The sequence below is a fragment of the Xenopus tropicalis genome, chromosome 5, assembly GCF_000004195.4.
Source record: "Xenopus tropicalis strain Nigerian chromosome 5, UCB_Xtro_10.0, whole genome shotgun sequence".
Lineage (NCBI taxonomy): Eukaryota > Metazoa > Chordata > Amphibia > Anura > Pipidae > Xenopus > Xenopus tropicalis.
Window position 1 is genome coordinate 62,688,288 of NC_030681.2, and position 19,105 is coordinate 62,707,392.

General features: G+C 40.0%; 1 protein-coding gene and 1 pseudogene across 1 annotated transcript in view; both read right to left on the reverse strand.

The window, feature by feature from the left end:
• The window catches only part of reps1 (RALBP1 associated Eps domain containing 1), a 253,687-nt gene that overhangs the window by 121,505 nt on the left and 113,077 nt on the right, over positions 1-19,105 (reverse strand). Inside the window, 1 exon segment of the mRNA NM_001045730.1 lies at positions 17,679-17,797. Within this exon segment, the coding sequence (NP_001039195.1) occupies positions 17,679-17,797 (119 nt within the window).
• On the reverse strand, positions 12,168-14,698 carry LOC101731866 (annotated as a pseudogene).

Consider the following 19,105-nt stretch of genomic DNA (forward strand, 5'->3'; position numbering starts at 1 on the left):
ATCAAAAAAGCTCAAATTGCAGGGAGTCCACATGCACAATAATATGTCTTCCAACTGAGCCGCACTCCAAAGTTATAAAACAAAGCTTTTATTCAAGCATTTTTTTTTATCGGATTTTATTCAAGCAGATTACTGACTGTGCTTAGCCACAAGGTGCGCTTGAGAAAGGGGGTGGGATGCCCCCGAAACGTCGCGCAGATGTGGCATAATGGACTGATAAGTATAGTTGTTATACTGCTTTGAACGATTATTGTATTCGTTTTTTTTTTGTTTGTTTTTTTTAAATGCTTGAATAAAAGCTATGTTTTATAACTTTGGAGTGCGGCTCAGTTGGAAGACATATATATATATATATATATATATATACATATACATATATATATATATATACACACAATACAAAGCGCTGGGAAGCTGCACACCATAAGGAACAATAATACCTGGGTGCCTGTGGCAAAACAAAATCTAGACAGACATGGGGTGACGGCACACACAGGATTTTCACAAGGAGTCACGAAGATATGAAATAATATTCAGAGGTTTATTGTGACCAACGTTTCAGTTCCTCACTGGCATTATGGTTGAACGTGATGGACGTATGTCTTTTTTCAACCCAACTTACTATGTTATTATGTTACTTTAGTCATCCCTGACATTTCTTACATTTGTACTTTTAGTTCAAATTACTTGCTTAATCTTTTACTGAACGTATTCTGTAAAAGCATAATAAAGTACAATAATTACCTTCCACTATTTCAGCGATCAGATCTGAATTCCTGCGCTTCAGGTCCCCCCTAAGGGCCCCAGCGGCTGGTTGTCATATCCTGAGCGCAGGAAAAATGACACAATATAGCGCGCCTTTCCCCTGGTAGCAGATCAGAAACCCCAGGCATGATGCTCCTCTCAGTGTGACTGCAGGCTCAATGACACAAAATGGGCGCAAGTCGCACATGTCACGAGATTACAAAATCGCTACAAAATGTCTGCAAGTCGTGAGATTACAAAGTTGCGACAAAGAAATCGCCAAAATATACCTAGTAATGCATTTTGTGCAACAAAATATTTACCGCTACAGTACTGCATATTATGGCGACTAAATATTTACCACTATAGTACTGCATATTATGGCGACTAAATATTTACCGCTATAGTACTGCATATTATGGGGCAAAATATTTAACACTATAGTAGCGAAATTCCATACATGCCAAGACTTTAGTAAAATTTTGTAAAAAAAACACATACTTGAATAAATAACACCGCTAAGTCCATATTTTATTGCCAAAAACTCATTTACTGTACTTTTCTATAATTTATCGCCTGCCTGAAGTAGGTGTTAATTTTCGCATAGACCAATGTGATATTTAGTGCTCCTAAGTGTTTGTGAATCATGCGATCGTATTCTTTTCAGCGCGAAAATTAAGGCATGCGATATGGCGACTTAACGCACACGATAATACTATAGTGAATCGCGCGCTAATTATCGCGTCTATTTTAACGCATACATTTTATCGCACTTTAGTGAATCAGCCCTATAGTGTTAAAATCTGACCCCACAAAGGAGTTTATGAGGAAATTGACTACCTTAATAGAAGAGGCATTTGAGGGAGATTTAATCACTAATTTAGAGAGATTTTCTCATTCCTAAACATCCTGTCATTCCAACTTTTTACCACAAGGAAAAGAAACCTCCTATTGGTAGGCCTATTGTCTCAGGCATCGGCCCATCTTTCTGAGTAGGTTGATGTATATCTTCAACCCCTGGTCCTGCGGCTCGATAGTTATGTGTGAGACACCACACATGTCCTAAAAAAAATTGAGCCAGGTAACTTGGAGAGATGGGCCACACTGGATGTGGCCTCACTATATTCATCTATTCCACACAAGAAAGGGTTAGAAGCAAATGCGTCTGGCAGGGTGGAGCTGAGAGATTTCGAAATTTTGTTAATCTGATTAATGTTAATAACTTAAATTTATATTTGCTGTAGATATGAAGAATCGCTTTAGAGAAAGGGGATATAGAGAAACTGATGTAGAACATGCATATATAAGAGCAAGCAAAACCCATAGGGAATTATTATTGAACCCAAAACCGAAAAAACAAGATAAGAACTGGGAGAATAAAATATCCTTTATTACAAGATACAGATAGTCAACAAAATTTTTGCCAATATTATATGCTGATCGTGATTTCTTTGAGACTTTTGGACAAGGTATCAGTAGCATAGCAAGAAGAGCCCACACCCTAAGGGACAGACTCTCCTAGTTTCTTTAAGAGTAAAAGTGGAGTTAAAAAACACTTTTTGGATTTAAAAGGGTGTTTTAAATGTGGCAATAGACGCTGTGTTACGTGCAAACATCTCAAAGTCTCAAAGGAATTTCAATCCTCAATTTTATGAAAAGCTATAAAATACAGAGTTTCATTAATTGTAACAGCACAGCAGTAATAGATAGATCTAGGGACATGTCAAAAATGCAAAAAACAATATGTAGGCTGCACAATGCGGGCCCTGAAGGACAGAGTAAGAGAACATTGGTCAAATCTGTAATAATAAATAGGCATGTAAAAGTAATGTCACTAGACACTTTGCAGAGTGTAATAATAGCGAAAAAAAATATTTTCAGTACAGGCAATAGAACAAATGAAAATTGGAAGGAGAGGAGGAGATACCCTTACCCTTCTCTGTAAACGTGAAGTGTTTTGGATTTTTTATCCTCATACACGTTTACCCTTAGGATTGAATTTTACTTTTGATGTTACTTGATTTGTGTGAAAAATATGCTGTTTATTTATATTTTTTGTGTATTTTTACTCTGTAACCCTGTGGTATGTATTTTTTAACTTTGGTAAAACTTACTTTTTACTTGATAGAGTTAATGAATGAAATTGTCTGCAATAGAGGGGCAGTGAGTTGCTCCGTGTTGATTGGTTTTAATTAAAGGAGATGTCAACCCTAATTTTAATTTCACTTCTAATGGATAGGACATCTTACCCCCACTTAAACTGCATAAGTGCCACTCCCTCAATCTCCTCCTACAGCCTTCACCACCGCATTCTTTTTTTTTTTTTTGCGTGTCACCCGGGGGCCATTTTCGCAAGGTATTTTCGGCAATTTGCTGAAATCGCCTTTGCAGCGTGTGCCATCCCACCGGCGTTTTCGCCGACATTTTCGCCGGTGGGATGGCAATTCGGGGAGATTAGTCGCCCGCGAACAGGGAGATTTGTCGCGGGCGACTAATCTCCCCGTGTGCCAGAGCCCTAAGGTGAGCATGCTCTATACCATGTATTTATAGATGTACAAATAATCATCCAATTAGCCTATGATTAAGAGCTGGATTAGCATGAAATGCGTCAGACTTTGTACATGGGGTTTGTTTTAATGGATTATAATAAAGATGTTTAATTTTAACTTTTTTTTATTGTTGCGGACTCAATTTTTAAATTGTATTGCTTTTTGTAGAGCTGTCTGATTGTGCTCATCTTTATTTTGAGCTGAAAATTTCATAGAGAGGAGAAAATACATTTAAATTTTTTTTTTTAAAAAGTATGTTTGCAACTGTGTTGGCAAACAGTAATAACCATCCTAACTGGAAAAAACACCTTTCAGACAGATGTCCTGAAAGAAATAGAAAATCAATTAACATTTGTTGCAGAAAGGTTTGAAAAAATAAACCCAAATATGATAAGTGTTATATATTATATTATATTATAATATATTATATATTATTATATTATAAACATCAACAGAGAAGATCTAATTAAGAAAAGAGAGAAGCATGATGGAAAAGATAATGGATGTACATTTGTTACTTTGTATGCACCAAGATATGAAATTCAGAAAATAATTTTAAAACACTGGAATATTTTAGAGTCTGATAAAATATTGAAGTTTTTTGGACATGCGCGTCAAATGAATGACCAGCACGTCAAAGAACGCAGAACTTTTATTGCCAGAACATTTTACATTCTTTCACTTTAGGGGCCTTTCCTGGGGGGGGGGGGGGTGGACTTCTGGTTTACCCTGCACACACTGATGAGTCTCAAGAAAGGCGAAACAGGTCTGTAGTTGGGAATCTGATCAGCTATTATGCTGGTTTCTGCTTTAAAACCCACTGTAGTGCAGGGTTTTCTGATCAGCTTAGGTAGAGTCACCGTGTGGATACACAAACAAATCAATAAGGTTGAGGAGACTACACCCACTGGGTGAGCTTTAGCCTATAGGATAAACCCATGTAAATGGGATATTTTTTTTTTAGGAGTTTGGAATTCATTCCCAGAATTCCTATTGTTTACTTGTATCTGTATGAGGCAATCTCCTCAACCTGTTTGTGTAATGAAAATTTGTGAAATTTTTGAAAAATTGCTTCAAAGCTTCCAGTCTTCCAATATCTTAGCTCCTCCTATCTCCTACAGATCATAAAGTTACCAGATAAAACTTTCTAAATATAAACGCCAGGGGTCCACTGAACAGTTTGATGCCCAATATGCAGTATATTTATGGGTACTAATGTGAACGTACCGTACCCCCCATATGATCGATCATTTCTGTCATTTCAGCTCCTGCAAAATCAACACATTTTCATCATTTTATGTGGGATAAAGCTTCAAAAAAAAAAAAAAAAAACAAATACACTCAACACAGAAAGCCATATATTTTGCCTTTTGAGAAACATATTTAAGCGACACTTGCGTCAAGGCACTGTGGAGCAGATTTTTTAACATTTGATGGTCTTTTGATACGAATATATGAACATTTTTTACTACTGGAAAGCCAAATGATACTTGAGGTTGTGTGGGTGGCTGCTGGGTAGTTTAACTGAAAAAAGGTGCAGCTTCATTCTTTCTCCTTAAAGGAGAAGGAAAGGCTAATAAAGAGTTAATCTCAAGCTGCAGGCATACCTTCAGTTCTTTCAATAGTGCCCTTAAGTCTCCCCATATTTCACCTGTTCAGATCATTAGAAGCCAAACAGGAAGAAAAAACGCTGAGCTCTGTAAAGAAAGTTCCCATAATGCCTCACTCCTGCACCGAGACCCAGACCAGTGTACATGCTCAGTTTGTAAGACTATGAGGAAGCTTCCTACTGATTGGCTCAGATCCATATTCCTAAGGGGGGGGAGTGAGTTCTTAGCATTCTTGAGGGGGGGGGAGCAAGAGAGGGAAGAGAGGAGAGAGCTGCGTGTCTCTGGCACAGGAAAACAGAAAAAACAAATCTTTTGACGGAGAACTCAGCATTTGTTTATGGCTGCATTTACATAGACCTTTCTGATAAAGCTTTCTTAGTTTTTACCTTTCTTCCTCCTTTAACATTTATCTTAACATTGTTTTGCCTCTAAGATCCTTGAGGTTTGTGGTTTTATAGGACATTTTAGTCCTTTAACAAGTATTAGGTAAGGTAAACATTGAGACCGCAGCCACTTGGCATCTTCCTCTTCAATCTTCCTTTGCTCTCTACATATACCTAATAAGATCCTTTAATGAGAAAATTATATATATATATAAATATATATATATATATATATATATATATATATATATATATATATATATACAGAAACACTAACTGTAAAGAAAACCATATATTTTTGGAAAGTATATATTCAGTCAAATCCAACATGGGAAGCCTTTTTACACCAAAGTACCAATCTGCAAGGCTTTCCTAAAGTTAGTGGTTTGAATGACTTTTCTGAAAATCGTCTTAAATTGTTGTTATTTGCTGCATTTATCTTACAAAAATTTTTACATACAATGACACATCACCCTAAATATATAATTTTCTCAGCTGCAAAAAAAAAGCTCCTTGACTGCATATTATGTGCTGTAACACCCCCTACCTGTACAGAGACCCCTGGAAAGTACACATTCTGACAAATCCAACATGGGTAAAGAAGCCTTTCTGCAAAGCTTTCTTACAATTAAAAAAAAATGAAGTTTTTTATGACTTTTCTAAAAATCACCTAACATTGTCAGAATTTGCAGCATTTATCTCATCATCAGAATTTCTTACATACAATGCCAGAGGTCTACTGAACAGTTTGATGCCCAATTTGCATAGATATACCAAAGTCTGTGGTATGTACTGACCCCAAAATGAAAATAGCGCATATGGATTTCTCGCCTGCCAAATCAACTTTTGCAGGTGCTCCTGTTAGGAGAAAACCGCACCAGCCCGGGGTAGCTGCCGCAAGTGTTTCCTCTTCCTTCTCTCTTCTGAATCCTGGGGCCAGCGCATGTGAAGTAGAGTGAACTTTTTTTTAAGTTCAGCTTTTTACTCGACTACACATTTTGGCACCCTCCAGTGACTTAGCCTTTCCTTCTCCTTTAACCCTTTAAGTGCCAGCAAAATTTCACATTCCGGTTCCCCTCAGTGCCAGATGTTTTGTAAACATTCTGTGCTCTCTCAATTTAGGGGCTTTTACTGGGGGAAGGGTTAAGTTTAGGTAGGCAAACTATATATATATATTGTTGTTTTTGTTTTTGTGTATTTCCACTTCTGAAACAATATTTAGAGCTTGAAATATAAAAAAATAAGAACATATTTTATTTTATGGACAAAATTTCAACTGATTTGGAAAGCCTCATGTCTCCTGAACGTGCAAATACCTGATATGTATAGTTTTATGGAGATTTCTGACTTCTATAGATCAAAAACTCCCAGCAGTAAATTACCAAATTTTCAAAGCATTACAGCAGAATACAGCATACTTTAGATTCCAAAGACAAAAATCCTGGAACATTAGGTTAACCCTAGGAAACCATATATTTTTGAAAAGTACACATTCTGACGAATCCGAAATGGGTAACTATGTTTTCCAACTCCTAAGTACCAAACGGCAAGGCTTTACTGAATTTAGCAGATTCTATAAAAAATTATGCTTTCCCAAAATTGCTGGTTTTGATGAAATACCTGAAAATCACATCAAATCTTTCACTTTCAAGCACCTTATCTCCCACATAACATTAGGTACCAGGAAAACACATCCTAAATATGAAAGCCAAGGATCCACTGAACAGTTTGATGCCTTTTCTGCATAGGATCACCAATGTATCTGGCATTTAGAGACCCCAAAAGGAAGTTAGTACATACAAATTGCCCCGGAGATCTCTTTAGCTACTGAATCTTCCACTTTCAAGTACCTTATCTCCCACATAACATTAGGTACCAAGAAAACACATCCTAAATCTGAAAGCCAAGGGTCCACTGAACAGTTTGATGCCCATTGTGCATAGGATTACTAAAGTATCTGGCATTTAGAGACTCCAAAAAGAAGTTAGTGCATGCAAAGTGTATATGCTGCAATATAAGCTACCGGCATGTGCATTATGAGCCATAAGATCCCCTAACAGTACAGAGACCCTAGAAAACTATACATTTTCCGAAAGTACACATCCTTACCCAAAAATGGGTAAATACATCTTTCTACTGCAAACTACCAAACTACAAAGCTATGCTAAACAGAATGGTTTTTGCGACATTTCTGAAAATCGTCAAAAAGCTTCCATGTTGCCCCATTATGTACCCCACATTTAGTAACGTACCAACATAAAAAACCCTAAATATGAACGCCAGGGGTCTACTGAACAGTTTGATGCCCCCTATGGATAGATTTACCAAACTATGTGGGGTACAGAGGAAGCCAAATTGAAAAATGTCCATGTGCAAGTAACAAAGAACAATGTGAAATGCAATAAAATTGCTAAAAATAAAATAAAATCACTAAAATCAATGTTTTTGGTTTTTTTGCCTAGTAATATCTGCAGTCAGAATAACAGTTTGAGTATTTTGGTTTGGGCAAATAAGTTTTACAGACAAAGTCAAGCGAACAACAACTATGCATAACTGAAAATGCAATAAAATGGCTAAAAATGCAATAAAATACCTAATAATGCCTGAAAATCACAGAATGTGATAAAAACACCAAAATAATACACAAAAGGTATTGCGCAGTGCGGTTAGCGAATACGCTATCCGCAATGGCTATAAAACATTTTTTTCAGGCAAGAATAAAAACGATGCGATAAAAAAAAAAATTACAAAATTACATAAATGTGTTAGTGTGTGTGAACACTAGGTAAAATGGGGTTGATACACTAAAGTGCATTAAAACGAGCGCTATTTATAGCATGCGTTAAAAATTTTATCACTTTTATCGCGTTTTTCTTGCATTATTTTCCGCCGTGTGCGTTATTTCCTGTCGCACACAATATATTTCACCGCGTGCTATATTACGCACGTAACCATTACTTTCGGAAAAATACTGTTCTGATAATTACCATTTCTCTGAAAACTGGAGGATGCATCACTCTAGGGCCAACACATACTTGAAAAAATCCCACTGCAAAGTCCATGTTGTGTTGCCAAAAGCTCACGAACTACAATTTTCTTTAAGTAAATTATTTAAGTATTTATTCCAGGGTTGTTAAACTTTCCAAAGTTAGTCACTGGGTATTTGCCATTGAAAGTTAGAAAAAGTGGGTGGAGTCACCAACAGCCAATCAGATTTCACCTATTTACTTTCAATGGTGAAGTGTAAAAATGTTGACAGTCCCACAATTTTTATGCCTGAGTCCCCAAACTGTGCAAAGTTGGTCACTGGGGAACTACAGTTAAAAAATAGGAAAAGTGGGTTGGGCCATTAACTACCAATCAGATTTCATCCATTGAATTTTATTGGGTTACATTTAAAGTGCTGCCATTCTCACACTATTTATGCCAGGGTGCCCACTGCTTGTCACTGGGTGACTTCAACCCAAGGTTAGAAAAAGTGGGCACACCCAACAACCACCAATCACAATTCACCTATTGACTTTTATTGGTTTAAATATAAACTGCTGCCATTCTTTAACCCTTTAAGTGCCACAGGACGTAGAATCTACTTCCTGTGTATAACAGTACCTAAGTGCCAGAGGACGTAAATTCCACGTCTAGCTGGACTTCCGAGTTTGGGAGCCCCGCCCCTAGGCAACAAGCACAAGGGGGGAACGAGTGGCCCCTGGGGCGTGATCGCCCAGGGGCCCAATAGGAAATACCTGCAATCCACATGGCTTTCCCTGCAGTGCCTCTCCCTTCTCCAGCTTCCCCCTCTGGCCCCCCCTCTTCCTGCACCGCCTACTCACAGATCGTTCAGTGCAGCTGCCTCTCCTGTGTCTCTCCAGATTCTTCTGCCCAGGTAAGTGCCAAATACACACACAATCACACACTTATTACACTAATACACACTTATACTTACACATACACATTTTTAGGGGGGTTGGGGGGTTTCACACATTCACAGCACTTACACTTACACACACACAAAACACATTTTACCTAGTATACACACATACTTTTGTATTTTTTTTTTTTATCGCATCGTTTTTATTCTTGCCTGTAAAAAATGTTTAATTGCCATTGCGGATAGCGTATTCACTAACCGCACTGCACAATACCTTTTGTGTATTAATTTGGTGTCTACTACATTTACTGTGATTTTGGTGCATTTTGGGTATTTTATTGCATTTTTAGCCATTTTATTGCATTTTCAGTTATGCATAGTTCGCCCAAACTGTTATTCTGACCGCTGATATTAGGCAAAAAAAAAAATAATAATTTTAGTGATTTTTTTTTTTTTTATCAATTTTATTGCATTTCACATTGTTCTTTGTTACTTGTCTTTGCACACGTTTGCAGACGCTTTGTCTGCTGTATTTCAATTTGGCATCCTCTGTACCCCACACAGTTTGGTAAATCTGTGCATATAGGCCCATATTTGTTTTGTCAGAATGTGTACTTTCAGAAAATATATGGTTTTCTAGGGTCTCTGTACTGTTAGGGGGTCTTATGGCACATAATACACATACCGGGTGCAAAAATTGCATGAACCAGAGCGTCTTATGTGAAAATTCATATGCACTATTTTTATTTGGGTGCCCCTGTACGGCACGTTGTTTGGCCAATATATGCATATAGGGCATCAAACTGTTCAGTAGACCTCTGGCGTTCATATTTAGAAAGTTTTATGTTGATACGTTACAAAATGTGGGGGTACATAATGAGATAAAATGCAAGCTTTGTGACGATTTTCAGAAATGTCATAAAAAAATGTTCTGTTTAGCATAGCTTTGTAGTTTGGTAGTTTGCAATAGAAAGTTGTATTTACCTATTTTTGTTTTGACAGAATGTGTACTTTCGGAATATATATGGTTTTCTAGGGTATCTGTACTGTTAGGGGGTCTTATGGCACATAATGCACATGCCAGTAGCTTATATTGCAGCGTATACACTTTGTGTATGCACTTACTTCCTTTTGGGGTCTCTAAATGCCAGATACATCAGTGATCCTATGCACAATGGGCATCAAACTGTTCAGTGGACCCTTGGCTTTCATATTTAGGATGTGTTTTCTTGGTACCTAATGTTATGTGGGAGATAAGGTGCTTGAAATTGGAAGGTTTGATGCGATTTTAAGGTATTTCATCAAAACCGGCAATTTTGGCAAAGCATTGCGACTTGGAGAAGAAAGACATGGGTACCAATTTTGAATTTGGCCGAATGTGTACTTTCCAAAAATATATGGTTTTGGGGGGGTCAATGTATTTTTTTGTGTTTTTACCCCACAGAAAATGCAGTAAACGTGTTGAATTTTCAGTAGCTAAAGAGATCTCTGGGGCAATTTCTATGCACTAACTTCCTTATGGGGTCTCTAAATACCAGATACATTGGTGATCCTATGCACAATGGGCATCAAACTGTTCAGTGGACCCTTGGCTTTCATATTTAGGGTGTGTTTTCTTGGTACCTAATGTTATGTGGGACATAAGGTGCTTGAAAGTAGAAGGTTTGAGGCGATTTTTTAGAATTTTCATAATTTTTTATAGAAACCGCTAAATTCAGTACAGCATTGTCGTTTGGATTTGTCAGAATGTGTACTTTTCAAAAATATATGGTTTCCTGGGGTAAACCTAATGTTCCAGGATTTTTGGCTTTGGAATCTAAAGTATGCTGTATTCTGCTGTAATGCTTTGAAAATTTGGTAATTTACTGCTGAGAGTTTTTGATCTATAGAAGTCAGAAATCTCCATAAAACTATACATCAGGTATTGGCACCTTCGGGAGACATGAGGCTTTCCAAATCAGTTGAATTTTTGGCCATAAAATAAAATATGTTTCTAGTATAAATCCCTATATCATGAAAAATATATATATTTTTTTATTTTTTTATTTCAAGCTCTAAATCTTGTTCCAGAAGTGGAAATACACAGAAACTCATTTGGAAAGCTCAGGTTCTCCTGAAAAAAACAATATATAGTTTGCCTACCTAAACTTAACCCTTCCTCCAGTAAAAGCCCCTAAATTGAGAGAGCACAGAATGTTTACAAAACGTCTGGCACTGAGGGGAACAGAAATGTGAAATTTTGCTGGCAATTAAAGGGTTAACTATTAATCCTAGGGTCCCTAAACTTTGCAGAGTTAGTCACTATGTAACTGCAGTTCCAAGTTAGAAAAAGTGGGCAGTGTGAGGGCAAAGAGCCGCGCAAATAACATGGTCATAAGGTCGGACTCAAACACAATTCCTTTAGAAAATGAGGCTCTTTATTGTAGCTTCAGCATTGGCAGTTTGCTCATAGTTCCTATGGTAGCCAGCCTACACTTAGCGGTTCTATCTGCGGAGGGTGCCAGGGCACTCTTACTGCTGGACACTGGGTACAGCTGTGATGGTTACAGCTGGGCAGTCTCTGTGATCTTTCTTGTGTATAATAAAGACTAACAAATTGGAATTGTTGGTAGCCACCTTTGTAAGCCAGAAAGGGAACAGCCCCTGTCGTAAATGCAGCTTCCAGAGGGGCCAATCACAGCTAATACCACTGGGCCAATGAGGTGCCATTTGGTGAGCATGCCCAGTTTAGTCTGTATGCAGGATCCAGACAGGGCACAGCCCTTACAGGGGGTCTTGGGGCCAACTATGTATATTGTACCATAGGAGAACAGCAATTCAGGCTGGCTACACATAACATTAAGGGCTCTTGTCGCCCGCAACAAATTTAAGTCGCCAGTGGGATGGCATACGCGGCGGTGCGATTTCCGCAAATCACGCCGCCGCGTATACCATCCCACTGGCAATTTACATTTTCGCCAGTGGGATGTCATATCGGGGAGATTAGTCACACGCAACAAGGGAGATTTGTCGAGGGCGACTAATCTCCCCATGTGCCAGAGCCCTAAACAGACATGAACACAGGCTGTACCATTTGCCCCACAGTTACAATATAGCAGAAGAGATAACATTTTTCCTCAGAGTACAAAAAAGTGGTTTTATCACAATTTCTCCCCCCCTTGCAAATAGTGAGCCTGCGGGGAACCTCCACAGTTTCCCAGCAGTCTCACTAGCCGATTCCCATAAAACAAAATGTCCACAGTAAATAGGAAAAATTTTATTTTACAGTCTGTATTCCCCTCCCTAAGCAGTCAGGCCCATGTGACTCATCTTCAAGTAACCCCAATGACCAGTGGACCCCACTGGTATTACAAAAGTTTTTACCCCCCTGTCTTGTCTCCGGGTTCAACCCAACCTTTTCTCAAGGCCCCAGTCCCTGTACCATCATACAGCAGGGGATCCCTCCATCTGGGAAGTATGAAGGGACAGCATTGGGACTCACCAAAGATGCAGTTCTCTGTAGGGTAATCATCTGGTCACTTGATTGGATGTCATGCCGCTTGGCACCTTAGGTTCTTGCAGCCCACTATTTTCTGGGCAGATGGACCAGACTTGAGCATTCCCATTATCTGTGCTTAAGTCATGGCTCTGGTCCTCTCTAACCAGCAGCCACTCCACTGGTGATGGGAGATCCTCCTCTTTCTCCTCCATGCAACCTTTTTCACATTCTGCCAGTCCAGAAAGCTTGGCACTTGTGGACACATTAGCTATTGCAAACACATTATAATCCATAAGAATGATTTTTCACTTGATATGCCCTCAGCCTCCGCCAATCTACCAAGTTTGCAGCAATTCCTCTCAGGTTCTGCCAGCCCAGGGATCACACAACCACTGGTCGCCACACAGATAGGGACTTCATTTGGGGAGGCCGCAGCCTCTGCCAAGCTGTTAGGATGGCAGCAACTACTCTCAGGTTCTGCCAGCCCAGGGATCACACAGCACCTAGACTCCACACAGATAGGGTTTTCACTTGGGGAGGCCGCAGCCTCTGCCAAGCTGTTCGGATGGTAGCAACTACTCTCAGGTTCTGCCAGTCCAGGGATCACACAGCACCTGGACTCCACACAGACAGGGTTTTCACTTGGGGAGGCTGCAGCCTCTGCTAATTCCCCACTCTCGGGATCTGCCAGCCCAGGGATCACACAGAACCCAGACTCCACATAGACAGGGTTTTCACTTGGGGAGGCCACAGCCTCTGCTAAGCCATTAGAATGGCAGCAACAACTCTCATGTTGTGCCAGCCCAGGGATCACACAGCACCCGGACTCCACACAGACAGGGTTTACACTTGGGGAGGCTGCAGCCTCTGCCAATTCCCCACTCTCAGGATCTGGCAGCCCAGGGATCACACAGAACCCAGACTCCACACAGACAGGGTTTTCACTTGGGGAGGCCGCTGCCTCTGCCAAGCCGTTAGAATGGCAGCAACCACTCTCAGGTTGTGCCAGCCCAGGGATCACACAGCACCCGGGACTCCACACAGATAGGGACTCCACTGGGGGAGGCCGCAGCAGGCATCTCCTGTGTAACATCTTCTTGCCTCAGGTTGCACACATCAGTAAGTCCTGGTTCTCCAGGGCAATACATTTTAGTCATTTGTGAGGTCTTTTGTTCCTCTCCCACCCCAGCACTGATTGAACTAGGGTGAAAATGAGAATCTCTGGGGCCGAGTGCACCCAGCACTGGCTTTGCCTGCTCAAAACAGAATACATTTTTGGTACATGCCAGCATTTCTTCCCTACGATGATCCTCAAATCGTAGGATTCCCACATAGTTTCTTATTATATCCAGTTCCTGGTAAACCAGTTCAGCCAGCCAGTCCCTCCTTTCCTCTGTATCATTCATGCCAATATATTTAAATAGCCATCTATAGAGGTCCCAGAACTCCTCCTCTGGGTCACCCACAAAGGTGTTGTAGTTACAGAAGTCCAGCTGGTCCCAAAGCTCTTGCCAAGTGGCCGCACCATATAGGGACTGTATTTGTATCTCCTACCTGGTTGGTGCATGGTGCTCTGCAGGGCATAGTAATCTGCCTCCAGGTCTGCCTCCATCCTCACCAGCTGTTCGAGCCCATGTGTCAGGGCCACATCTGCAGAGAGTCCAAGGCATTGACACCTCTGCCAGAACAAGGTGTTCTCCCTGGGATCTGTTGGGATCTGTGGAGTCCAGCCATCATCTGCGTAGCTGAAGGTATCCCATGAGCCACTGTATATTCCAGGTGGAGCTTCCATGATGCAGGAATGGATAAGGGTGCTGGAAGTCTGTTCCTCCAGTGTCCTAGTACCCTATGTCACCGCTTGCCACCAGTGTGATGGCACAGAGCCACGTGAAGGACATGGAATTCAAGCTGGCTACACATAACAACAGACATGAACACAGGCTGTACCATTTGCCCCACAGTTACATTATAGCAGAAGAGATAACATTTTTCCTCAGAGTACAAAAAAGTGGTTTTATCGCAGGCGGAGCCACCAACCGCCAATCAGATGTCACCCGTTGACTTTCAGTGGTGAAATGTAAATTGCTGCCATTCAGACACTATTAAAACCAGGATCCCCAAACTTTTCACAGTGTTTTTTACTATATAACTGTGGTCCAAGGTTAGAAAAAGTGGGCGAAGTCAACAACAGATCAGATTTTATTGAATGACTTCACGTTTTTCAAACCAACATGAAGTTTGTTTTTAAACTGCCCATTCTATTGCTAAAATGTTACCTTTGATATCTAAAACTCCTAGCTGTCAATCATGTATTGCCTAACGGGCCTCTATGCATTAGTTATAGAGGTGGGAAAGACAATTACTTTCCATTGAGCACTTCCTAAATGTCACTGCAGTCCTCACTTTCCCCTTCCCTCTTAACTATTTAATTGTGTAGCCAGTTCATGGGCTTGCACATAAGGTCCCCCATTCTGGCACAAAAAAGATTTTCGCATGATGCAAAGATTGCCTTAATAACAGTGTCCACAAAATGCTGCCTGCCTGCTTGCTGTGATTGTGAATTCCAAGACTGAAGGACACAAAATTTAAACAATTGTTATAGTGTAAGTAAAGTTTATTTTGCTTGAAATACACAATAGAAAACAATAGAAAAAACATAATTATTTCTTAGGGTAACAGGTCACTACTATTCACACCCCAAACACAAGACAAATTCCATTTTTTATAGCCAGGCCATAAGAAACAATCAGATCTGCTCTGAAGACACAGACATGAACCAGAACCTAAACAATCTCAGGAAAACATTTATTAACCAGGGATACTGACTCAAGACTATTATTAAACAACTCAAAAAGCAATTAAAATGCCAAGGAGGGACACAATGACAATTGTGTACCCCTAGTGATTACTTACAACCACCTGGACAGCAGCAGACTGGGGTGTGGAAGGCCCACTGGGGCTGCAACCCAACGCACCCATGCCACCCACTCACCAACTACAATGGTCATTTGACTAATAGTAGGGACATAGAGGGACTGGAAATTGAGGGACCCCATCTTGATGTGAACCACAGATATTTCAAAGGGCCTGACAGCATCAAATGACCATGGCACATGCTCCCACTAAATATTTAAACTGCACATTTGGTCATTAAAACAATATTAAAATGCCACAAAAACAACATTTTAAGCCACATCTTAAAAATGAAGTAAAGCTCAGTTCAATTTTCTGCTCATCTGCACTGCTTTGTATCACCCAATCTTCATTTCAAACCTCTTGTAGATGCAGCATTAGGGGCTCGTCAGCATATTAATGTGGATTAGCAGCCTACTGTCATGGGACAAGTTTCTGTCTAACCCTAGAACAATAGCCTCCTTAACATGTTTTTATAAACAAGTAAAACACTGATTAAACAAAAAAGTGTAATTTATACAATTTTATAAATACTGTATATACTCGAGTATAAGCAGAGTTTTTCAGCACCAAAAATGTGCTGGAAAAGTCACCCTCGGCTTATACTCGAGTATATATGGAATTTGAAGATGTAACTTACTGGCGTTCGTAATATCTGCTGTATATACTACCTACTGCACTGTGGAACATACCTGTTCTATATACAGCTCGGTGTAAGAAAGCTATTACTCGTAGTGCTCTGCTGGCATTCGCTGCACCCCCCCCTTCCTATCATGGGAGCTGTGCGCGCACAGATGAACAATCAAGATGCCAGAAGCAACCCCTAGACTACAGCAACAGAACTTTCATTTGTAGCAGCATAGGTCGTGCAATGCCCTACTGGGTGATGATGTCACGGCAGATTCTGTTAATGCCTTTAAGAGCAGCCTGGATGATTATTTGAAAAAGCACAATATCAATTAGATACAGTCATGTGAAAAAATTAGGACACCCTATGAAAGCTTGTGGGTTTTTGTAACATTCTATCAGGGGGTGCTTGAGGAATATGTGAAACCATCTGTAAGAAAATTAAAGCTGAAGCGGAACTGAATCCTGCAACACAACATTCCCAAAACATACCAGTAAATCCACCAAGGACTGGCGGGGTAATACTAGTTATTAGTGGGTACGGTGTCCTAACTTTTTTCTCAGTTAGAATACATATTTTTGTTGATATCTTTTGTTTAATCAAAAGATCTTTTGAGTAAAACAATAAATTTTCGTTACTTACTCCTACATAAGATGGTTTACACTCATAATGGCAAGAAGCTTGGGAGAATGGGAGGAGGCAACTGATACTATGTGCTCAAGCACAACTACCACGAAAATAAAAAATAAATAATGTTAGCTTTATTCAACTGAAATAAAGAAAATTCTAAATATAACCAATAAAATTGACCCATTTCCAATATAATCTTCACAGTCTCCCTCTCAGTCACCCTCTCCCTTCATTTTCTCTTTATGCAGGAAGATGAGATTCTGATTTTGAATGACAATTAGGCAAAATGCAGCCTTTGGTGAGCTTCCTAGAGGATATATTAGAGCTTAGTTTTTGAAGATAACCAGAAATCCTGTCTCTCTGCATGCAGGATTTTTTTTTGCTGAAGTCTTTGTTTGCACTGGAATCAGTTATCTAAATGAGCTTTAATACATCTGGTAGGAAAGGGACTCCACCTAGAAAGAGCAAGCAGATTTTTTTTTTCTATATTTAATTTTGAAATCTGACATGGGGCTAGACATATTTCTTAGTTTCCCAGGTGGTCCTCAGTCATATGACTGCTCTCATAAACTTCAGTCTCTTTTTACTGCTGCACTGCAAATTGGAGTGCTATCACCCTCCTTCCATTTTCCTCCATGAGCAGAACAATGGGAAGGTAGAAAGACTCATGACTACTTCAGTAGGAGAAACAATAGCTGATCTAAGAGCAGTTCTATTGTGTAGTGCTGGCTCCTTTTGAAAACCAAAACCAGGCGAAATGCACTGAGATGGAAACCTTCACAACAATATTATAACAGTAATAAAAATGTTACCATAAAACTCCTGACAGAATCCCTTTAAAGATTATCCATTCACAACCTGCAATTTTTACTTACCTCACTGCTCTGGTTCATCTCAGGCCATGTCTGGTTCAAGGATGGCATTGAAGGCGATTTGCTAGGAGGAGCTTCTGCTGGTGAACTTGTAAACCCTACATCAGTAGTTTGATCCCCAGCTTAGATTGAGAAGTGGAAAAAAGGATGAAAAACTTAATAACTTAGTAATGGTAACTGGCATAAGATGTTTAACTTAATTTAGCTGCAGCAGTGTTGTAAGGTAAACAATTGAAAAATATATATAAATAAGCTTATATATATTAGAAATTCACTGAATGCTGGATTTGGGTGAATTTAAGCCTTTTTCAACAGGACTCAGCTAAACCGAACCTGAACCCTTTAAATCACATTATTTAACATGCTCTGAGCAAAAGGTTTTTTATCCCTTCCAATATACCTTACCTTTGTGTAAGATTTAAATGATATCACTACTGAGATTTACTGCTCCCTGCATTGTTCACGTATCAGATTTAGGCTGTAAACCCCTGAATTTTTTAAACATGTAACTCCCTGTACTGTTCAGACCTTTTATTTCCTGCATTGTTCACCCCCTGTATGGAAACACATGCAACAAAAGTCAGGCAGAGTATGACACACAGGCAGCAAAGGGCAGGCAGAGTATGGCACACACAGGTTGGTAGGGTAAGTATGTCCCATACTCTGTCTGCCATATGCTGGCTGTGTGTGCCATACTCTACCTGCCCTACCCTGCCTGTGTGTGCCATACTCTGCCTGCCCCACCCTGCCTGTGTGCCATACTCTCTCTGCCCTATGCTGTGTATGGCACACGATATGGCACCCGATATCATCATCCATAGAAATAGCTTGAAAAGACTCGAAGAAAACCACACAATGCGGAAATACGCTAGAAAACGCCTTAGCATGGATTTTTCAAGCGTAGGCCGAAATACGCCAGTATTTGCAAAGCAAGCTATTCCTATGAATACGCAAAGGCAGCTGCCAGACCTAGCGGAAATATGCAGCGTTTTTTGCTATTTCGCACTATTAGCACCATGGAAACGGGATTTGCTTACGTCACCAGTACTAGGCTGAAAAACCCCATAGTCAGGGGCTGTGTGGGTTGTGCGGCGTTTTTAGGGTGAGAAAAAACGCAGCGGAAAAACGCCACGTGTGGCATCAGCCTAACTGAATAATATCCCGTTACAGCATGAGAGACCAAAAATGCACAGCATATTCTAGATGGGGCCTTACTGTCTTTATCATAGTATCAAATGCTCTGGCAAAATCCAAATAGATTACATCTACTGCAACCCCACTGCCCAGCTTCTTACTAACCTCATCATAAAAAGCATCAGACCATCAAATTGGTCTGATATGACCTGCCCTTCATAATGCCACACTGATTACTGCGCATAATGCCATTTATCAGTTTTCCTCCAATCCACAGGACCATATCAGATGAAAGT